Source organism: Chiloscyllium punctatum, chromosome 17 (assembly GCF_047496795.1).
Source record: "Chiloscyllium punctatum isolate Juve2018m chromosome 17, sChiPun1.3, whole genome shotgun sequence".
In the NCBI taxonomy this organism is placed as follows: Eukaryota; Metazoa; Chordata; class Chondrichthyes; order Orectolobiformes; family Hemiscylliidae; genus Chiloscyllium; species Chiloscyllium punctatum.
The window spans coordinates 73300804-73323235 of record NC_092755.1 but is presented as its reverse complement, the minus strand read 5'-3'; the positions used below and the strand labels follow the sequence as shown (position 1 = coordinate 73323235).

Genomic DNA, 22432 nt, shown 5'->3' with positions numbered 1-22432 from the left:
GAATACTGGGTGAACTAGCCATTTGGATACAGAACTGGCTCAAAGGTGGAAGACAGAGGGTGGTGGTGGAGGGTTGTTTTTTGGGCTAGAGGCCTGTGACCAGTGGAGTGCCACAAGGGTTGGTGCTGAGCCCTCTATTTTTTTTGTCATTTACATAAATGATTTGGATGCGAGCATAAATGGTACAGTTAGTAAGTTTGCAGATGACCCCAAAATTGGAGGTGTAGTGAACAGCGAAGAGGGTTACCTCAGATTACAACAGGATCTGGACCAGATGGGCCAATGGGCTGAGAATTGGCAGATGGAGTTTAATTCAGATAAATGCGAGGTGCTGCGTTTTGGGAAAGCAAATCTTAGTGGGACTTATACACTTAATGGTAAGGTCCTAGGGAGTGCTGCTGAACAAAGACCTTGGAGTGGAGGTTCATAGCTCCTTGAAAGTGGAGTCGCAGGTAGATAGGATAGTGAAGGTGGCGTTTGGTATGCTTTCCCTTATTGGTCAGTATTGAGTGCAGGAGTTGGGAGGTCATGTTGCGGCTGTACATGACATTGGTTAGGCCACTGTTGGAATATTGCGTGCAATTCTGGTCTCCTTCCCATCGGAAAGATGTTGTGAAACTTGAAAGGGTTCAGAAATGATTTACAAGGATGATGCCAGGGTTGGAGGATCTGAGCTATAGGGAGAAGCTGAACAGGCTGGGGCTGTTTTCCCTGGAGTGTCAGAGGCTGAGGGGTGACCTTGTAGAGGTTGACAAAATTGAGGGGTATGGATAGGATAAATAGACAAAGTCTCTTCCCTGGGGTGGTGGAATCCAGAACTAAAGGGCATAGGTTTAGGGTGAGAGGGGAAAGATATAAAGGAGACCTAAGGGGTAGCGTTTTCATGCAGAGGGTGGTATGTGTAAGGAATGAGCTGCCAGAGGATGTGGTGGAGGCTGTACAATTGCAACATTTAAGAGGCATTTGGATGGCTATATGAATAGGAAGGGTTTGGAAGGATATGGGCTGGGTGCTGGTAGGTGGGACTAGATTGGATTTGGATATCTGCTCGGCCTGGACGTGTTGGACCGAAGGGTCTGTTTCCATGCTGTACATCTGTGACTCTATGCACCAATGTCCGTATTGTACATATGTGCTAGTGTCTTTGCCATGTACGTCATCAGTTCTGATCTTCGTGCCTTTCTGCGTACTTGCTGATGTCTGTGCCTGAAGTCTCCCTACACTTCTGTACATGCACGATATCAGCGCTGGTCTTTGTGGTGTTCTATGCATGTATGGATCTCAGCTGCAGACAGAGCAGCTTTCTTTGAGAGGTACATTCTGAAACTTTGGACCAAATAGAAGCTTCATGTGCTAACTATTCTGAAATTCTGTGCAGCTAAGATTCTGGAATGAGTTTCATATCTTACCAGGATATATACAGAGAGCAGCTCTCTTACATTTTTAAATGTATTGTTAAATTTACATTTTTTATTTCGTCAATAAATATGATTTCAACTTTCATTCCAGCTGTACTCTACCTTTTTTGGGTGATTTTTGAGTGATGGTGAGCAATTTTTTTTTGCTGGTCTGCCCTGAGCCCCACTTTTCCCGTAATCCCCTTATTTATATCAAGCAATTTTCTATTGAGCGAGGTTTTGCTGGAACACAGTAGTGTTATAGGAGAACTACCTATTAGTATTTTATTCAACTTTTTATTTAATCCTTTTTTAAAAGCAATTCTTTTTTTGGTTAGTGAGCGTGGTTCTTCATGACCTTCAGTTTTTTTTTGAGGATCAATTGTTGGAAGAGGATGCTTATCAGCAAAAAATCTGGTAGATTCCATGAATGGAATTCCTATGCTTAAAATGTAAGTGAAATTATTGACAAATCTGCTTGCGTATTGAACTGTAATGGTGAAAGGATCATTTTTAAACTAGAGGAAGATTTGTAGTGGACTACCCAGAACCTTTGTTTTATTACACCCCTGTTTCTCTTGATTTACAATTATGATTCAGATCTTGATGTGCAGGGGTTAATTTAAAAGTTTAGGTACGATACAAAACTTGGTAGCTTTGTAAACCATGAGGATGACTGTAGAACTTCAAAAGAACACCACAAGTTGGTCAAGTGGGCAGATTGTTAACAGATGAAGTTCAGTATGGAAAAGTGAAGTGATGCATTTTAGAACATGGAGAGATGTTATAAAAGGTACTATTGAAGGATGTGAGGTGCGGAGACCGGGGTATATGTGTGCATAAAGCATTAAAAGTGGAAGGACAGGTGGATAGACCATTTAATAAAGCATATAGTATTCTAGGTATTATTAATAGGGGCATAAATTATAAGTGGGAGGTCACAGTTCTCCTGTATAAGACACCTCAGCTGGGATGTTCTGAGTGCCTTACTACAAGAAGGATATGAACACATTGAAGAAATTGGAGATTATGTTTTCAATAATGATTCTATTGATGAGAAGCCTCAATTATGGAGGTAAATTGGAGAAGCTGGGACTGTTTATTTTAGATAAGAGAAGGCTAAGAGGAGATTTGATATAGGTTTACAAACTTCTAGACATGTGAAAAAAGTAGACAATTAGGTGTTCTCGATCATGAAAGATTGAGAATGAGAGGGCACAGCTTTGAAGTGATTTGCAGAAGCAGTAAATGTGATGAGAAAATGACTCACTTGGGAAATATTTTATGTATAGAAAACACTTCAGAATTGTGGTCAAGGCATTAAAGTGGGCATTATGTTTAGTTAAATCATAATGTACAGGGTTCTGACGAAATGACAGAAAAATGCCACAGTGATGATGCTCATTCGGAGATTTTGGACGAAATGTTTCATGTGCTAATGATTCTGAAATGAGTTTTGTTCCTTACCAGGATATATTTCATATATCTCTCTTAAACCAACTATTGGAAATGCAATTTATCTGAATAAATCTGAATATGATATTGCATGGTTCCTTATTTTCTCCTCACTTGCTGCTACTGTGTATAATTTCTTTAATGGCATTGGGGAAAATAGCTATTGTAGCACAATAATATAATGCTAATATTGAGTTAACAATATGCACGCAGATAAAGATTGGTAAAAGGAACTTTAAAGCAGACAATATAATTGAAGAATGTTTAATGACAAAGGAACCCCAGGTGTGGTGGAAGAAAATAATTGAGACAATCATCTTATTCATTTTGTTACAACCTACATCATTGCTACAAATATACTAACCTGGAGCCTTACACCAGGTTGCCAATTGTGGGAGAGTTTTTAATGAATGAATTTATAGTGGGATGAATTTGTTTGCACTTAGGTTAAATGCTTCGCTTGGCCAAAGAAACAGTAAATTGGAATACTAAGCAATGTTTACTTCTGTCACAGTAATGGGCCAAAATTTTAAGTCCATTATGACACCACCCTAGTTTTCCTGAGGGAGGCCCCCATGCAAATTATGGTACTGAAAAATGTGAAGTTCCTAATTCATGCATTTTAAAGCAACATCAGCATTACGTTCATTTCATTGATCATTTGACCTCAGTTCAGCCTGTTGATGAGCCTGATTTATGACACAAAATTGGGCATGTAGCTCGGCGTTCTTGCAAGAACCTATTCACTTCATCAAATCTATACCAGCTCTTTGGAAAATAGATATCGATCTCTCACCTTTTTCCTCCTCCACATTCATTTTCAGATGATTTAATAATTCCCTGTTGAGTGCTTTGAATGAACTTGCCTCACTGTGACAGTTCAGCATCTTATTTTCACGCAGTCTTCAAAACTAACTTAAGAGGAGAGATGCTATGTCCTTGGAAGACTGACTTAAAGCTGACTTTCTGCAAAGTGGGAAATATTAAACTATAAATGTGGGAGCACATCAAGATTTTTGATGTTGACCTTGCACTACAAAACTCAATGTAAAACTTCCTATGTGTTCAAATGTAGCTGTATTAATATAAGATGATATTGGGAATAAATCCTGTCTGTGTATTCAAAAATTGTATACTTGAACTTGAAGAATTCAGATTCCAGCGGCGTTCTGAAAAACTAGATTCCTTTGTGGAGGTGAAGAAGAACAAAATCCAAAGTTGTTTGTCTGCAAGTGTTCCAGTCTCTGTGCTTTCACCTTTCGCTTTCCATTTTATTCCCAAAGCATTTTGTCAAATGTGTAACATTTTATCTAATTCAATTTTTTTGATGTTTGTAAATTAGATGAGAACAGTAATCAGAGTTCCATAGCAGATGCTTCTCCAATGAAGCAGGAGAACAGCAGCAATCCAAGTCCTGCACCAGAGCAGAATTTAATAATCCAACCAGAGGGTGCTGAAACTGGGACTGAGGAGGTTCAGGCCCCTATCAAAGAACGGCCTAGCTCTGACGGTAAGGCTTAAAACAGATTGAGGAATAGAAATCAGGACTTTGCAGGAGTCCTCAGGTCAAAATCCAATTCATGGTAGTATTTTCTGAGTGGAGAAACTCTCACCCAACTTTGCTGAATACATTTAATCCTTGAATGAAAATCAAAACCTTATTCGTGAAAATGTAAACATTTGGGTGTGATTGTTTCTTAAAATATAAATAAAGAATAAATTGCATTATAATTGAGATTTTGAAGATTTTATCATAATGGAAGGATGACGGTACATTTAACAGAAAGTTGGTCTATTTGGGAGGTTATGACAAATTTAAGATAAGGGAGTACTTTTGGGTAAATAAAACAATTTGGATAATCCTCAGAGCAAATACTCAAATGTAAAAAATGTCTGTGTATGAATACAGGAGGTAAATAAGAAATTGTGAAACAAATGCTCAGTGAAGTATCTATTAGAATTTTAGGTGCTTTTTGCCAGAATTGGGGACATCTCTGATAGTTACTTTGGTTTTACTTTCAGTTTTGTTGTTTTGGGATCCATGTAAGATGGTTAACAGTATTCAATCTTCCAAATGCAGAATTTTAGTAAAGATGTCCATGCTGAACAATTTTGAGATCATATTTCAAAAATCATACATCCAGAGTATTCAAGTCATTAATTGTTTGACTCCGTGTGATGCTATTATTTAATGATACCTATGACATACAATGCTCATACATAAATACAGTATTTTAAAGTTTGATTTGAAAAAAAAATTAGAACTGTAGTTTTTTAAACTTGTGCTCTTGCGGTTCTGACTGTTTCCTTTCTTCACTGAAAATGCTGACAGTTATTTCTGTAGCTCATGATTATACCGGAAACAGGTACTGAAGAGTTCCTGATAAGTGATTATTGGGGAAATCTGGGTAGTGAACAAAATATAGATGTTACCATCAGGTAAACCTTTAGATGCCTGTATTTGCAAGCAGGAGTCACCACATAGGAAGAGGAAATAACCTGCCTGATATTTCTTTTTACATTTTCTTGCTCCCTATGACATGGAGTCTGTAGCCAGTGGTTTGCTGTTACCCAGGCTGAGATTAGTTAACTTAGAATGAATGGGGCATTGAGTTCTTGTAGTCTGATTTATTAGAAAATATACAATATGTGACACCCATGACCAAGTGAATAAAAGATGATTTGAAAGAACTTCTGCCTTGATTTCAAATTGTCAAGTGTATAGAGAATATTGGATTTCTGAGGAATTGCCAGTTAATTCTATTATTTGAGATACAGATCTGAAATCTGTAAGATTGCTGGATATTGATTATTTTCTGTAATGTTCTAATAGAATTCAAAGATGTATTTTTTTAAGCACAGGTAGTGTTAGGGCATGTGCTTGTTGCTGATGTGTGGTTTCCGTATTGGAAGATTGATGATTTTGAAGCAAGTTCTTCAAGTCACAATTCAGCATCTTACAGGGAACTTAACGAGCAATAAGTAAAATGCAGAAACTGTTGAGATCAAAGGCCTTGGTAAAGAAAACCTTTCCTTTGTTTATCCTCTTCAGAAGCTTTTATTATTGTTGCTGCTGGAGATCTTTTTATGTCCCTTATGTACAGTTCATTTCCTGTCTTGTCAGTGGAGTGATCTCTAGGAGACGATCAGGATGGATTTTGAATTGATAATGCACAAAGGAATCCATGTGTCCTGTTCTCTGGGGAGGTCAACAGTCTACTCTCTAATTGGCAGTACATGGAGTTTGCAAAGTGACCTCTCTGGAAAGGTCCAAACCTCACTCTCAGAATATCACGTGGCCTTGCAGGTGATCATTCTTCTTTTCAACTATTCAACCTTGCATTAGACTTTTATACTGCTCTCTGATAAAGTAGTTGGAGTCCCACTGTTTAATTGTAAAAAAAAGTAAAATGGGGCCCTTTATGCCCTTTCATGACTGCTCATTGGCTGCCACAGAATTTGGCATTTTGATATCTAACACTTGAGCTACACTGCTACCTGGTCACGTGGAAGGGAATAAAAGGGTAATGATTCCATTTATACCTCTTTATGCAATCGTAAGCTATGTACTACATAAATACTTTGGGCTTAAATTTGGCAATTTCTGTCTAATCCAGAATATGCTTCGCTTAATTTTCTGTCTTGATGAATTTAGAATACCTCTTGGAAGTATGGAAATGAGACCAGAAGATGAAAATTTTGCTTGCCAAATGAAATTTGTGCTATCTGAGCTTGTTTACTTAAAATCAGTAGAAACACTGAAGTAGACTTGGCCAGTTACTGCAATTTTTTTTGAAAAGCAGTTGGAAACTCCCTCTGGTCATGGGTCATGAACAGTTTGACTGCTTTTGCCTCTTCGTTGGCATAATATTTGTGACGTGAGGGAGGAGGTGGTGAAAGCTGCATAGCTTTTTAAAAGACTTCTGTTTTCATTTTTCTAAATGAAATTTTGAATTGAATTTTTCAAGCCAAGTAACCGAAAAACACGTATTAATTTAAAATAGATAGCTAGACAAATAACTTTTCCTGTAATTGTTTTAATTTGAAATCTCCTTTTCTATGCCTTCCTGCCTCCAAGCTGTCCTTCATCTGGGAGGACGGGACCGTCTGGGTAGCAGACTTCTTCAGAGGCACCATGGAAGCTCCTCCATGTCTACCAATAAGAGGTGTGCTTTGTGGGACGGGATAGGTTTCTGTGTATGTGTATACATGTATGTGTACTTGTGTTTTTTTTCTTTACCACAAGGCTATTAAACTGCTCAGCTGAGAATTGGAAAAACTCAATTTTAGCAGTGACAAGTAATTAATTTGAATTTGATTTTAAACTTGCTCCCTTTCAACGTGAGTCCCACATTAAAGCTACAAGCCTCCTTTATTATAAGGTTAGCATAAAAAGCTTAAAGATTGATAGTTTCAAGAGTTTTTTATGGGAATAATCACTATATTTTTTGTCTTTACAACAATTTTGTGATGTGTTCAATTTCAATCTACCCTTAAATGTTTGTTTCTTAATAAATGTCAAAATTCACTCATCTAAGATCAGGTGATAGTAATTTGATTTCTCTTTCACGTTCTTTTGAATGTTCCAACACTTAAGATTTATTTTTCCATGGCAGTTTTATTCCTTTCATGCCTTGAGGCATTGTCTTTCATGTGTTACAGTTAGTGATAAAATTCACTTTGCTGTCTCATTCAAGTGTTCATTATTCATATATGAATATGGTCAATAAGTGTCTGTAGGCTATGTGTCTTTGCAGCTTCAGTCCATCCTGTTCTTATCCGTTGTTGGCATGATTATTTTTAACCACGGCTAAGTGGTAACGATCAAAAGTGGAAAATAAGAGTGAATGTACCATTTTACCTCTGAATGAGGCAGTGATTGTGTGGTTTGGGTGGGTGGGGGGTGTATGGTGGAACTCAACTGCAGCTCTTTCGAAGCTTGCTAACACAGTATTGTTCAGTGATCAGACCATGCCCATCCATCCATCTGGTTCAACTACTTGCTCAGTAAATTAATTGACTTTCAAGGGAACAGCTTAGGTTTAAATAACTTTTCCCAACAAATGCCTCGTTAGCCCATCTGATTTTCTTAAATTGATGTATTAACTATTTGGGCCATTAATGTTGTAATTCACATTTTATACTTGGATCAATACTCATTTTTGGGTTTGACTTTTACATAAGTTTGGTTTTTCTTTGTGTTTAGTGTCTAGTATATTATAAAACAGATCCATGAATCAAGTTCAAATAGCGCACCATTTTATAAGTATTTTAAAGCATCTTCCCATTTTGTCTAGACTATTGTCACTTCACCCTGTATATTACGTGTTGCGCTTTTATAACTCTGTCATGTTGGCTAAATTTATTCATGCAGTTTTCCCCTCCCAACAAATGCTCTATGGTGGCAATTGTGGCAAGAATTCTATTTCTAATTAAACATTTATATAAAAGTCCCATTCAATTGCTGCAAAAATGAGACTGACCAACTCCGTAGCCTTCTAAAATCTAATAAACTCTAGTACCAACTTTTATTATGCAATAAAATTTATTTTCCAATATTAAGTATTAATTGCATTAGGAACCAAGTAGGGAAATAGCAATTTGAGCAAACCCCTATACATCTTTAAACATTGTATACTTGAAGCATATCCACATGATCCTTCGTAATGCTGGTCATTCAGAATGCAGTAATCCTACTAGTGGTACTTATTTCTAAAGTATTAAATGCATTGTTGACTGACTTAGAATGTAGAAAAGCAGCCATGTGTACTTAACAGCAATACAATAACACATTCTCAATTAATTGGACTTTAAAATTTGAAATGGCAATTTGAAGCTATATTTAATTTTGATTCATAGTTAATAATGGATCTTAAAATTTAATTTTCTCTGAATTTAAAAGGGTATGGCTAGGTCGCGTGATTTCACATTTCCGTTTCTCTAGCAGTGTTTATGTGCTGGGTTTGAGAGAAATGTTCAGTGAATTTGTGTATCAATGAATTTTAGGTTTAAAACACTTTTTGGTGGTTTTTGGGGTGGTATGGCCAATTCTCTACTTACTCCTCCCCAGATGCATATTTTTGTCAAATGCTTTGCTAATTATTAATGAAGCATCTGAAAAATGCTTCACTTTTTGAAATGTTTTAACTTTGGTGGACAAACTCTCTTCTGAGATATTTGGCTGACTAACGCATTTGTTTTGCAGCCTTTTAATCAATAATGACATTACCTATAAAAACTGCTTGAAGCTTTCTAGTTTATGCAGAAAGTCTTGACCATACATTTATTGCTTCCTTTAAAGAATTACATTTCTATTCATGATTTTTAGTTTAAACTATGGTGCCTAAGGCTATTATTTAGTATTTATCTAAAAATAATTGTGCACATGGGCCATTTGACCCACAGCCCCTGCGCCAACACTTTTAGTATGATCCAACTTGTCATAGTTTGATATTTGAAATGCTGTTTCATTAATAATTAATACTATACCTGTGATATAGATATATTTCAAAGGTACTGAACTACTAGTGCTCAAAGTGTCAGAAGATATTTGTTTATAGAGTGACTTTAAAATATTTCCCTCATGCTAACTGTTGTGGATTTATGTTTTAGCATAGTCAATCTGGAATATTAATTTGTGACTGGATTAATTTTAGAATTATCACAAACTTGGACTTAGGTTCCTTTTAGCATCATATAGGTTTAGGGTCATTTTTTTAAGAGGGGAAAAAAAACTGGCTTAACTCTAAAACTTTACGTTGTGCAGTCACAATATTTCCTGATGTATTAAACTTATCATTTTGGTAGTATTGAAAAGTATCAGTATTATATATCTATTTAATATAGTCCCTCTAATTGTCAGGCCATTGAAACAGTTGTGCTGCAAAAGCAAAATGTAAATTTTTGTGCATTTGTTCATCTATTCCACTTTTCTATTAGATGTGATGGTGGAGAAAGAAAGAGCATACTTAGATATCGGAAGCACAATTATTGAATTTTTAAAAATATGCTTTAAAGGTATTCACTTTGTTCTCAGCTATGCCTCAGACTTTCTTTCTCTGCCTTCCCTAGGGGAAAAGTGACTTTCTTTATCAAATTTGATTCTGAATTATATTGAAAATTACCATGATAGAAACAATTATTGTATTCAGAAATGCTGTCTTTTTGGAAATAAGTAGTAGGAATGGTTTGATCATTTTTGATGAGGTGTTCCTGTTACAACTTCTATTATATACGAATGGATTCATGTTGAATTGGAACGCTTTTTAAATTGAATGGTGTTAGCTTCTTTTGATGGGAGAGAATGTGCATCCATTTCTCAGTAGTATTCAGTATGAAAATTTGGGAATTTTGATTTTTACTCTGCGTTTAAGAATGAGTCTGCAATAGTTTTCCATGCTGAAACAGCTTTGCAAAAATATTCCACACGTGTAGAGAATTTTTTCAGCTTTTGTAAACCTCATTTTCCTTTTTAGGTCATCTATTTACCACTTAACTTCTGAGGGACACTCAGTCAACTTGTTAGCTCCCATCTTTCTTGCTAGTATTGCTTTGTAACTCCTTGCTAAACGTTGCACGAATGAAAACTTCACAATATGCATTGATTTGCTTTAAATGGCTAGGAATGAAAACTTCAGTGAAATCCTGGATATGACCATGTGACTTTCAAACTCAGTCAGTGCACTGATTTTGGAGGTCTTGTGTGGCAATCTGTTTGCAGAATGATTAGAATTAAAATTTGGAATGTACTTTGAAAAGCTCTTTTAAACTGTTTCTACATAAATTTATCAATCTGAAAATCTCCAACATTTGTGCCCATTATTGTAATCCATGCTGCATAATCCAGGATAGTTTTTGTATTGTTGAAAGTTTGGCTGAAGGACAAAGATTCCTTGGTCATATTGAGGTTTTTTTCAATGGAGCATTCTTTTCTGTCATATTTCTCGCAAACTTAAGAACTAGCAGCTTGCCTTTTGTCAGATTGGTTACTACTTTTTTCAGAATATCTGTCTTTAACTAGTTTGTCTTAATTAAGGACACCAATTTTTGTGAAACTGTGACAAGTTTAAAAATGTGAAAAATGAAATCTAATATATATACATTTGCTGTTTTTGTTATAGACACATCACCACCAGCAGAGCCAAATTCCCAAACTCCCCCAGAATTATCTCCAACTGATTTAGAGAAATCAGATATGCAGCCATTGGGAGTGAAAGAGAACACAGAGACTACCAAAGATACTCAGGTATAAGTGAGAGAGTTTTTATAATCCTGCAAATGCTAGTCAAATTTGGAGCAATAAATTATCTGAAACATTGAACGATAAGAGCGTAGTTTTTAAAAACATACATTTTAACCTATCATTTGGATATGAGTTTAAGAATACTCTTCTAATGTAGTGGACGAATTGAAAAAATCAACAGCATTGCCAAACAATTGACTAATTCACATGCATGTTAATTCTCATGTTCTTTTGAAGTAAACTGATTTTGATACATAAAATAAAGCACATTTGTGTTCAAGGGCAAGCAGTCTTATTAAAATGATAAGTATATGTCCAATGAAGTCTGTTCTGGTTAGAATCATTAAATAATGCTTGTCCAGAATCATTTCATACTTAGGCTAAAGTTTATTATCAGTGACCATGTTGCAAATATGGTTTAATGTTCTTTGTAATCTCTCTCTAGTCAAATTAAACACAGAATAGCATTGGCTGGAATATGTGCTGCTTTGCCTGAATTTCACTGCACATCTGCATTTTTTTTTACAGTTGAAGCATTGGATAGATAAATCATTCCATTTAAACTCACGTGCACAAAAACAGTGTTGTAATACTATTACTTTAGAATAAAAGTGTCCTTGTCTATTGTGCAAAATTGTTTGGTTTGTTTGTGATTGAACTTTGTACAATTTTTGCCAAAACTTTATTGTGATCTTTTAAAAGTAACATCTGAGGGAGATTAATGCTGGTTTGGTAGTCAAACTTGATCTTTTTTCCTAGGAATCTGAAGATGGGGAACCACTTCCAAAAAAGATCAGAACAGAAACGTCTCAGCAGAGTGCTGAGGAGAGTTAGGCTGTCCAGAAACTCTGGGGTCACTTTCCATGAAAAGGTACATCAACAGGCCTCAATTCAGACCGACCTTCTAGAAACTTTCACACATTATTGAACATGGAGGAACCACTGACCACAAACGATTGTTGGGTCATAATCCAAGAAAATTTGGGAAGACTGGACAGACATGATGCTGACTAATTTCTCCTGTGAATACACATTCTAGTGATTTATATATTTAAATTACTTTCACTGTTAAAGTTGGGTGGGGTGGGTAGAAGAAATGGACTCAGGAGGGTTTACGCACTGGTAGTTTATAAAACTTGTCAAGATCACATGTTTTTTGCTGCTGTATTTCATTTCTTTTATTTATGTTGTAAAATATTTAATGATGGTACAGGTCAGAATTAGTATACATGTGAAATCCATTATTCATGCCATTTTAATTCCATTTTTTGTGCCTGTTTTTTTAAGAAAAAACAATGACCACTATCTTACAGAAAGTGCCCTTTGTCTAAAAAGTAGTAAGATTCTGTTGTGATCATGTTTAATCAGTGTAATGAAGTCTGAGCTATTGGTCCTTTTCGTGTTTAGCTTTGTAACTGAAACACTCGCCAAGTATCTAAAATAGAAATCTGTTTCCTTGAATACAGCCATGTACAATAGGTTATTCCATTCATTTACTAATGGGAGAAAATATGGATTTCTGGATATGGTAGACTTGTTTAGTTGAAAATAAGTTTCTACACAAATGGTATCTATAGTGGATGTGTGATTGTATTCAACTTATAGGCTAACCAGGAATCTGGATGTAAAATGAAACTTTCAAATAGTGAATAGGATACAGCCAGGATACTGTTCAGAATTTAAAAATAATTGATGAGCTGTCCTAATGCTTTGGTGAACTAATCTGATGAGTTGTTTCCTGGAGGTCCAAGATTGTATGTCTCTTCCAAAAGTGTCCAACTGAATCTGTGCTGCTGTGAAGGACAATTGAGATTGTTCTTAGTCTACAGCAGATTTTAGTGGTGCTTATGCAAGCCTGAGAGTAAGAGTGTCTTTGGATGATGCATGTTGTGGAATGTAAAGAAAGTATTAATACTGTACCTTTTTTGCATCTTCTGGAAAAAAAAGTATTGAAATTCTTCTGTAGGCCATGCTTTGTTTGATCAGCTAATGCAAACAAACCTACTGAGTTTCTTCAGTAGTGAAGAAAACTTGCATAAAGGTGATGAGGGTATTAAATTTATTTTGGCGATTGTTACATTTTGAAGTAAAAAATAATTTGCAAGTGGGTCAGTTTCTCATATCGCTTTGTGTCATAAAATGCAAATGAAACCCCCAAATTTAATTTGATTAAATCCTTGAAACATCTAAAAGCTGAGGCACTAAAGATGTGGAGGCAGGTATGAACTTTGGGAACTCTGAGATTGCTTACAAAATTCAGCCAGCTCAATGTTTTAAATTCCCAATCTGAAAAGTTGATAGACTTCATACTACATTCATTCTCATTTGAATGATACGAGTACTATTAGTAATTTAAAATGATGATTGCATTTCCCTGTGGCAAGATATGTGTTACATCTTTGCATTAAATACTGTAACTGCTAAAACTGCTTAAAGCCATTAGTGTTTGTATTTATTTGAGGCTTTATTGATTTTATTTTTGAAACGCAGGGTTCCAACATTAATATATGGAACTGAGCTCAAAATTATGGTTGTATTCAAGGAAATAAAATTAATGTGTAAACCTCCACTGCATTGCAGTTACCTTTTGCATAGTTATTAGGTGCTTATGTGCTGAGAATGAGAATACACTTATGGTTTTAGCAAATTGATTTGCTCAAGATTATCACTTATTCGCACTGACATGCCTGAGTTTTTCCATCTAAAATATTTCAAATAAAATTTTTGTTTAAAGTGATTTGAATACTTGGTAACTTGGTAATAAAATCGAACTCTGACAATATATATTCCCATTATAAGTGTTTGAAGTTCTGTAACCCAGGCCACTTAGAAAATTCAAATTCTGAATCTGAAGTAATTTAGTTGGATAGGTTCAATTCATAGTAAATTGTTTTTAATGTCAATTTGACAATCTCAACTATGCATCATTTTCTGCGATGCCAGAGCAGCCCTTAGTGTCAACATTTGGTTCAGGCAGTGCAGCTACCCATATGGGCTTTGGGTTTAAATTTGCAAATCCAAGTTCAGTGCTGGTTGAGGCCCCAAGTGTAGAATTAAAATATAAATGGGTAGAAACTGTAAACTGTATGATCTGCCCAGTTGTATTAGTTTTGAGCAGCCTATCTTTAAGGGGACAGCTAAGATTGCACTGAAGAATGACCCAAGAAGTGATTTTTTTTTTATTGGAAAAGCAAGAATGGCCCTCGTTGCTCTGAAAACTACAGCTTGCTGGCACATTTCAGGACCTATTTTCCTTCCCCACCCTTCCAGGCTCAATCTATTAGCAGGGAAGCTCTAATTTCCTAAACTTCCCAAAGAGATAAACCAGAGTACCCATTTGCTGCTTTGAGCTCATGGCAGCATTTAAACAAAGCCTGAAGCTGAATTTGGTTTAGGTTTTGGATCAGGACAGTGTAGCATTGCTCGACTGACTTTGCTGCAATTTTGGGTGCACACTTAATTGCTTCATTTTTATTCTTTACCAGTTGGTTAGCAGATGTCTGGTGTTCTGATTTGTATTTTTAATTTCTGTATTTTGGTTGGGGAGTGGGTGAAAGTTGGTGTTGAATTTATTACTTGGTTGTTTTCATGTTACAGAAACTGTGGAGGTGAAATGTCAGCATTGTTGCACATGAATAGTATTTCTCATGGTTGTGGGACTACTTTGTGCATTACACTAGATTGGAGTGACTCAGGAACTGATTAGTACGTCTGGTTGTTTCATTTATGATCTCGTGCTCAAATTCAAATGAATAAAAGTTGAAAATGGTGCTTGCAAAAATGTACCTAGTGAGTCTAGAGACCCAATTCGCTGTATAAAGTGGCCCCAAAACCTGCCCAAATGTATAATTTGCATTTTTCATCAACGTTTTAGTAAAATGCACAATGTGCCAATACTTGGCCATATTTTTAACTTGCATAGTTTTCTTAAGATTATAATACTTTATGATGGGGACCTACTAAAGCTGAGTTGTCTCCTCAATTGAACCTGTTCTACTTTTGCATATAAAAATAAAGCTGTAATTTGGAAACTGGCTGAGTAGAATTGGATCAATTTGCTGTTGTCCAATGAACCAAATATCAAATGATATACAAATTCCTAAACAGAATTATATTGAATAGTGACGGGAGAAACAGAATGGTTCTTAGTATTGAAGGTGTATACTGTTTGAAAATTTCTATGTAATACTTTGTCACATGTCTGCATTAATTCAGTGCTTTTTGGACCTTTTGACAGTACTACTTTAAATGGTAGGTCCATGGGGAAGGTTTCATTTATTTGAAATTGCAAAGAAACTTTTTTTAATTTACTCTTGCAGGACTTTCAAAAGTAATTCAAAATAGAATATTAATATCCCATTTTCCTTCAGGTAACTAGTTTAAAGAATTCTGGTTTAGTTATGATTTACTTTGGAACCTTGTTATGAACTACTGGGGACCGGCAACACTTTTAACTAGGTTTCAAAGTACTGGTACTGTTTAACTTGCTTTACATGTTTTAGTTCTGTTTGCTATGAATGCATAAACCAAAAGCAGCTCAAGTTTTAGTGGCACGTTTACTAAAAGTGGTGAGGTGTGTAGCAATCCCCAATGTTGAGCGTGATCTTTATGTAGGTATTTCTTAGTTTCAAGACGGCTGCAGTGAAAGTTAGTTGTATACCTCGCATCATGAAGGGGCTCAACAGTGTAATTTTTTTTTAAGCTACGAGCAACACTAATGAAGTTTGTACGTGTGGTATGAATTTTTATACAATTGGGTGTAGTCTTGCCTTCCATAACTAAGTTTGGATTTTGCTAATAGAATTTCTGTACAGTGTAGATTGGGTATTGTCTTCTTCCGTTTGAAACTAGTGCAGTTTAATGTTCAAGAAAGCTTCTGGCTGTCTTTTAAAAAAAAAAGATAAAATGGTTTTCATTCATTAAAAATGAAATGCAGTGCCACAGTTAAAGCAGGAGAAGCTTTACTTTTATTGAAAACAAAAACTTGGGGGTAGTGCGAGTTTTTCTCTTACGCTTAAAAAAAAGGTTGGAGCTTCTGTTGCATTTTAGTTACCCCTGCAGCTTCTTCCATCTGAGGAATACTTTAAAATAAATCCCATCTTGTATCTGTGAAGTTGTTGTTTTGCGAGACTGTGATATTGCCAGGGTCAGAATGGGTGTTTTAACTTTATCTAGAATTTTGATTTTCAATTTTTGCCTTTCAAGCTTGTATGTTAATAGAAATTGAAGCACCACATTCCAAATGTTTGTAGAAGTGCAGGCACTTACTAATATAACAAAATAGCAGCAAACACTCTTGTGATTTTAGGTCTTGAAATCCATGCCACTACTACATTCTAACTACAGCAAACTATATGAATACTGTCCGATTGTCAACATAAAATAAATTTGTGATCAGATTGCCCATCTTTTAACAACATGATTTTTAAAGACCGAAGCTATCATGAAAATACTTAACAATTTCCAACTGAAATGCAATGTGTTGTACAGCAGTATGTTTTCTTTATTTATTCTTGAGTATGGTTTGTACCATGTACAATGGCTTTGTTTTCATGAATAAAAAAAATTGTATAACACATTGTGTTTTTATTCAGTTATGTATTGTATTTTTATTTCCTATGAATGACAAAAGGTTACAGATGATATGGAACCTGACCAAAATTAAACTCTTTACAGGAACATATTGTGCTCATGTTGAAATTTTTTAATGATCACTAATGGGTTTTGAAGTAATAAAATCCTATGTATTTTTATCTGCCAACATTTTTCTTCCAGTGCATCTGAAGTTAGTTCAGAAGTAGTTGCAAATTTTCAGTCCGATCCTACTGTCAGAAGTGACACTTGATTGTCAAAAAAACATCTTAAAATTTGGAGAGAACTTAATATTGTGAAGCAAGTTAGATTACGAGAGTCTTAATTAAGGCAACGTGCACTTTAATGCTGCTGCATCTCTTGACTTTGCTTCTAGGTTTTCTTTTTCATGGTTTTGAGGGAGGAGAGTGGTGGTGGTGTTGGGTATTGCTGGGGTAAGCATTGTATTCGGAACTTATTACCAATTCAATTTTTTTTTATTCTTGAATATTCATGATAGTTTTCAGCATTCATATGCAGAGTAATAAAAATTGGAAGAAAATGAAGGCTGGTTTAGTTTTTGCCTTTTGGAAGTACTAGCCTTCATCAAGTAGGTGTTTTCGTTTACATAATATTTATTGCTATTATCTTGTATTTTTTTACTCCAAGCCATTATAGTTTGATTTTTAACGTTTTTTATATTTAATATATTTTAATTGTTTGTATACTTTTCTGTTTTAAGTGAAACTTGCTATTTAAGTATGTCAACTGTAGACTTAAAGGTGTGTGATGTTTTCATATACTTCATGTACTTGGAAATATTTCATGTACTTATGGGGTGCCAACCTATTTTAGTCCCAATGCGCATATTTTCATTTTGAGAAGCTTGAACATTATTTTTTTCTGAATGATTGTTTTGTTGAATTTTCCTTTGATTTCCTTTAAAATGTACTAGACCCAGTTGAGACATCAGATAGGATTCTATTCACCTTGTATCAATGTACTTTAATTGCATGTTTTGTTGGGATAATCTCAATGTAACAGTATTCAATCTATTTCTAAAATTTCAGTGCAAGCTGAAGAGGCTGGTATGATTTCCCACTTCTGTTCCAATTTTGTTCTGTTGTTAAATGAAGTAGGTGTATACTTCTAGTTATTTAATTTATGGAGAGCATACTTGATGCCAGTAGTACATAAACCCATTTCCAGCAAGGTTTACTTAATGCAAAACAGCAAACTGTGGATAATCAGTTTGCTCACATTGATATCAGGTAACTTTGCGTAGTCCAGTAATCGAGCCTAGAACCTAAATTTGTATAGCTGGGATCTGTTCTTGGTACTGAGTATTTACAAATTGAGCTAAGAGTGGCGAGGCAGGAAACGCAAAACCTAATGGCCTCTGCTTGATGAAGGACATAGCATTGGATTAAGCCATTTAGCTCTTTGTGTCTATTCTGCCACGAGTTAAAGGTTTATGGTTTATCTGAACCCTAATTATACTTAACTCCTTTTTCCCATTTCCCTTGCTTCCTTTGGGTAATGAGCAATCTTAGATTTAAATCTAACAATTGATCTAGAATCAATTGCTCTTCACAGAAGACCATTTTAATTTTCTGTTGAATTTATTGTAGAAGTACTTCTGTGTTTCGCTTCTGAAGCGCTTGGCTGTAACTGTTAAACATGCCCTTTGACATAGTTCCTCACATGCTCACACAGCAGAAAGTTTCACTCACTAAAGCTAGTTTGTTCCCTGATCTTGAACTATCAAATATTTCAGTAATTTCCAATTCCAACAGATGCAAACTTAGAGTATTTGTTCTTTAACCTTTAAACTCCAGTTATAATTCTGGTACATCTGCATTGCAATCCTTCAAGGGCAATACCATCCATCCTAAGGTGAGTTCTGCAAAATCGTTCTTGGTACCTAGGTGTGGTTGAACCAGAGCTTTCTTTGAGTATTCTAGTCTTTTAAAGCACAGCAGCCCATTTGCTGTTCTGATTATTTTCCAATTACCATAATCTGAACCTGGACTGATATTCCGTCTTAAGCTACATTGCCTTGAAACCTATCGGAAGGGCCATGCAGTGGCTGGAGAAATGAGAGAGAATGCAGACCTGGACCCATATCTTGCACATCTTTGCCCCCTACTGTTTCACAATTTAGCAAGAACCCCAGGCTCAAATTGGATCATCTCCCAATTGCCTGTTTTTCAATCTAGGATGAATATGTATTATGCAATATAAAAATGTGCTAACCAGTTTGTGGATGAAGCAGGATGAAATTGGGCAGACTGTTTTGATCAATTTTACATTTACAATATAATTCGATCATATCCCACATTCTCATCTCTATCTCAGAGTCACAGATGTACAGCATGGAGATAGACCCTTCGGTCCAACCAGATATCCCAACCCAATCTAGTCCCACCTGCCAGCACCTGCCATATCCTTACAACCCTTCCTATTCATATACCCATCCAGATGCCTTTTACATGTTGCAATTGTACTAGCCTCCACCACTTCCTTTGGCAGCTCATTCCATACACGTACCACCCTCTGTGTGAAAAAGTTGCCCCTTAGGTCCCTTTTATATCTTTCCCCTCTCACCCTAAACCTATGCCCTTTAGTTCTGGACTCCCCCACCCCAGGGAAAAGACTGTCTATTTATCCTATCCATGCCCCTCATGATTTTATAAACTCTATAAGATCATCCCTCAGCCTCCGACGCTCCAGGAAAAACAGCCACAGCATGTTCAACCCCTCCCTATAGCTTAACCTTTCCAATCTTGGCAACATCCTTGTAAATTGTTTTTGAACCCTTTCAAGTCTCACAGCATCCTTCTGATTGGAAGGAAACCAGAATTGCACACAATATTCCAAAAGTAGCCTAACCAATGTGCTGTACGGCTGCAACATGACTTCCCAACTCCTGACCAATAAAGGAAAGCATACCAAATGCCGCCTTCACTATTCTATCTATCTGCGACTCTACTTTCAAGGAGCTATGAACCTGCACTCCCAGGTCTCTTTGTTCAGCAACACTCCCTAGGGCCTTACCATTAAGTGTATAAGTCCTGCTAAGATTTGCTTTCCCAAAATGTAGCACCTCACATTTATCTAAATTAAACTCCATCTGCCACTTCTCAGCCCGTTGGCCCATCTGGTCAAGATCCCATTGTAATCTGAGGTAACCACCTTTGTTGTCCGCTAGACCTCCAACTTTGGTGTCATCTGCAAACTTAATAACAAATCACTTACGCTCACATCCAAATCATTAATGTAAATGACTAAGTAGTGAACCCTGCACTGATCCTTGTGGCATTCCACTGATCACAGGCCTCCAGTCTGAAAAGCAACCCTCTAACACCACCCTCTGTCTTCTACCTTCGAGCTAGTTCTGTATCCAAATGGCTAGTTCTCCCTGTGTTCCATGAGATCTAACCTTGCTACCCAGTCTCCCATGGGGAATCTTGTTTGAATGCCTTACTGAAGTCCATAGAGATCACCCTGGAGGCTCCCTGCCTCCATTCCTGATGAAGGGCTTTTGCCCGAAACATCGATTTTCTTGCTCCTCGGATGCTGCCTGACCTGTGCTTTTCCAGGACCACTCTAATCTAAACTCCATATAGATGATGTCTACTGCTCTGCCCTCATCAATCCTCTTCGTTACTTCAAAAAAAACTCAATCCAAGTTTGTGAGACATGATTTCCTATGCACAAAGCCATGTTGACTATCCCTAATCAGTCCTTGCCTTTCCATATACATCCTGTCCCTCAGGATTCCCTCCAACAACTTGCCCATCACTGACATCAGGATCATCGGTCTATAGTTCCCTGGCTTGTCCTTAACACCTTTCTTAAATAGTGTTACCACGTTTGCCAACCTCCAGTCTTCTGGCACCTCACCTGTGACTATTAATGATACAGATATCTCAGTAAGAGGCCCAGCAATCATTTCCCTAGCTTCCCACAGAATTGTAGGGTACACCTGATCAGGTCCTGGGGATTATTTCCACTTTTTTATGCTTTTCAAGACATCCAGTACTTCCTCCTCTGTAATATGGACATTTTTCAAGATGTCACCATCTATTTCCCCACATTCTATATCTTTCCATGTCCTTTTCCACAGGAAACACTGATGCAAAATACTCAGTAGTATCGCCTCCATTCCCTGTGGCACCACACAAATGCTGCCTTGCTGATCTTTGAGGGGCCCTGTTCTTTCCCTAGTTATCTTTTTGTCCTTAATGTATTTGTAAAAATCCTTGGATTCTCCTTGACTGTATTTGCTAAAGCTATCTCATGTCCCCTTTCTGCCCTCCTGATTTTCCGCTAAGTATACTCCTACTGCCTTTATATTCTAAGGATTCACTTGATCTGTCCTGTCTATACCTGACATATATGTTTTCTTCTTTTTCTTAACCAAACCCTCAATTTATGGAGTCATCCAGCATTCCCTACACCTCCCAGCCTTTCCTTTCACCATAACAGGAATATAGTGTCTCTGGACTCTCCTCTCATTTCTGAAGGTTTCCCATTTTCCAGCTGTCCCTTTACCTGCGAATATCTGCTCCCAATCAGCTTTTGAAAGTTCTTATCTAATAACGTCAAAATTAGCCTTTCTCTAATTTAGAACTTCAACTTTTAGATCTGATCTATCCTTTTCCATCACCTATTTTAAATACTCTCTCTCATTTGATACTTATGGACCTTTTCCATTATAAGACACTGTGGATTTGTAGGTACTGCCTGTAAATACAAAAATGTATTTTCTTTAAAATATGTCACCTGTATTCATAATATTTAAAGAATGTTCATATCTATTACAAAATATAGGTGGATTGAACTTGTTAAAACTGGAATTCTTATTAAAACTCAGGAGGGTGCTGCTCCTCAGGTATATTGCATATTCATTATGATACTGGGGCTGAAGGAGTTAAATTGGGGACCAATGTATAATTCTTCCTAGGATTAAAAAGATTAAGGAGTGATACAGTTGAGGTGTTTATGAAGATTAAAGGATTTGATGGGATAAATGGTAGTTTTCTTTAGGTGGAAGTACCAGAAACAGTACTTGTCGTCATTAAAATTGGATGTTTGTCACAAAAAAAATGGATGTTTGCTTAGAAATCTGTTGTGGTTAGGTCAGCAATGAAATTCAAAACTTTAGTTGATTTTTTTTTTGTTAGCAAAGAATGTTGAGGATTCTGAATGAAGTCAGGTAGACAGAGCCAAGCTATAGTAGCTTAAACATGTTCTAATTGGACAGCAGAATTGACCTGTTGTTTCTGTAGTTTGATACTCAAGGTAGACAGTAGTGATAAATTAGGAGAAAGTGAGAACTGCAGATGCTGGAGATCCGAGTCAAAATGTGTGATGCTGAAAAAGCACAGCTGGTTAGGCAGCATCCGAGGAGCAGGACAGTTGACGTTTCCTCCCCCTCCCCCTCCCCCTCCCCCTCCCCCTCCCCCTCCCCCTATTAGCCCAGATCCAACCTTCCAACTCAGCACCGCACTCTTGAGCATCCTTTATACCTATCTGCTCCACCCTCCTCTATCACCTTCACCCCCTACTTTCCTCTACCTATTGTATTCCCAGCTATCTTTCCCCAACTCCACCTCCATTTAGCTCTCCGGTCCGTTGGGCCCCACCCTCTCCTCATTCCTAATGAAGAGCTCATACTTGAAACATGACTCTCCTGCTTGGATGCAGCCTGTCTGGCTGGCTGTACTTTTCCAGCACCACTTTTTGACCCTGAATAGTGAAG

General features: G+C 36.6%; 1 protein-coding gene across 4 annotated transcripts in view; it reads left to right on the top strand.

Annotated features, from left to right (window-relative positions):
* Positions 1-16773, top strand: part of bcl7a (BAF chromatin remodeling complex subunit BCL7A) — a 56138-nt gene extending 39365 nt beyond the window's left edge. For all 4 annotated transcript variants that reach the window (XM_072587448.1, XM_072587447.1, XM_072587446.1 and 1 more), the window contains exons 4-6: positions 4195-4362; positions 10973-11097; positions 11854-16773. In XM_072587448.1, the coding sequence (XP_072443549.1) occupies positions 4195-4362; positions 10973-11097; positions 11854-11928 (368 nt within the window). In that variant the 3' untranslated portion in view covers positions 11929-16773. The remainder of the gene's footprint in view (positions 1-4194; positions 4363-10972; positions 11098-11853) is intronic.
* The last annotated feature ends 5659 nt before the right edge of the window (positions 16774-22432 follow it).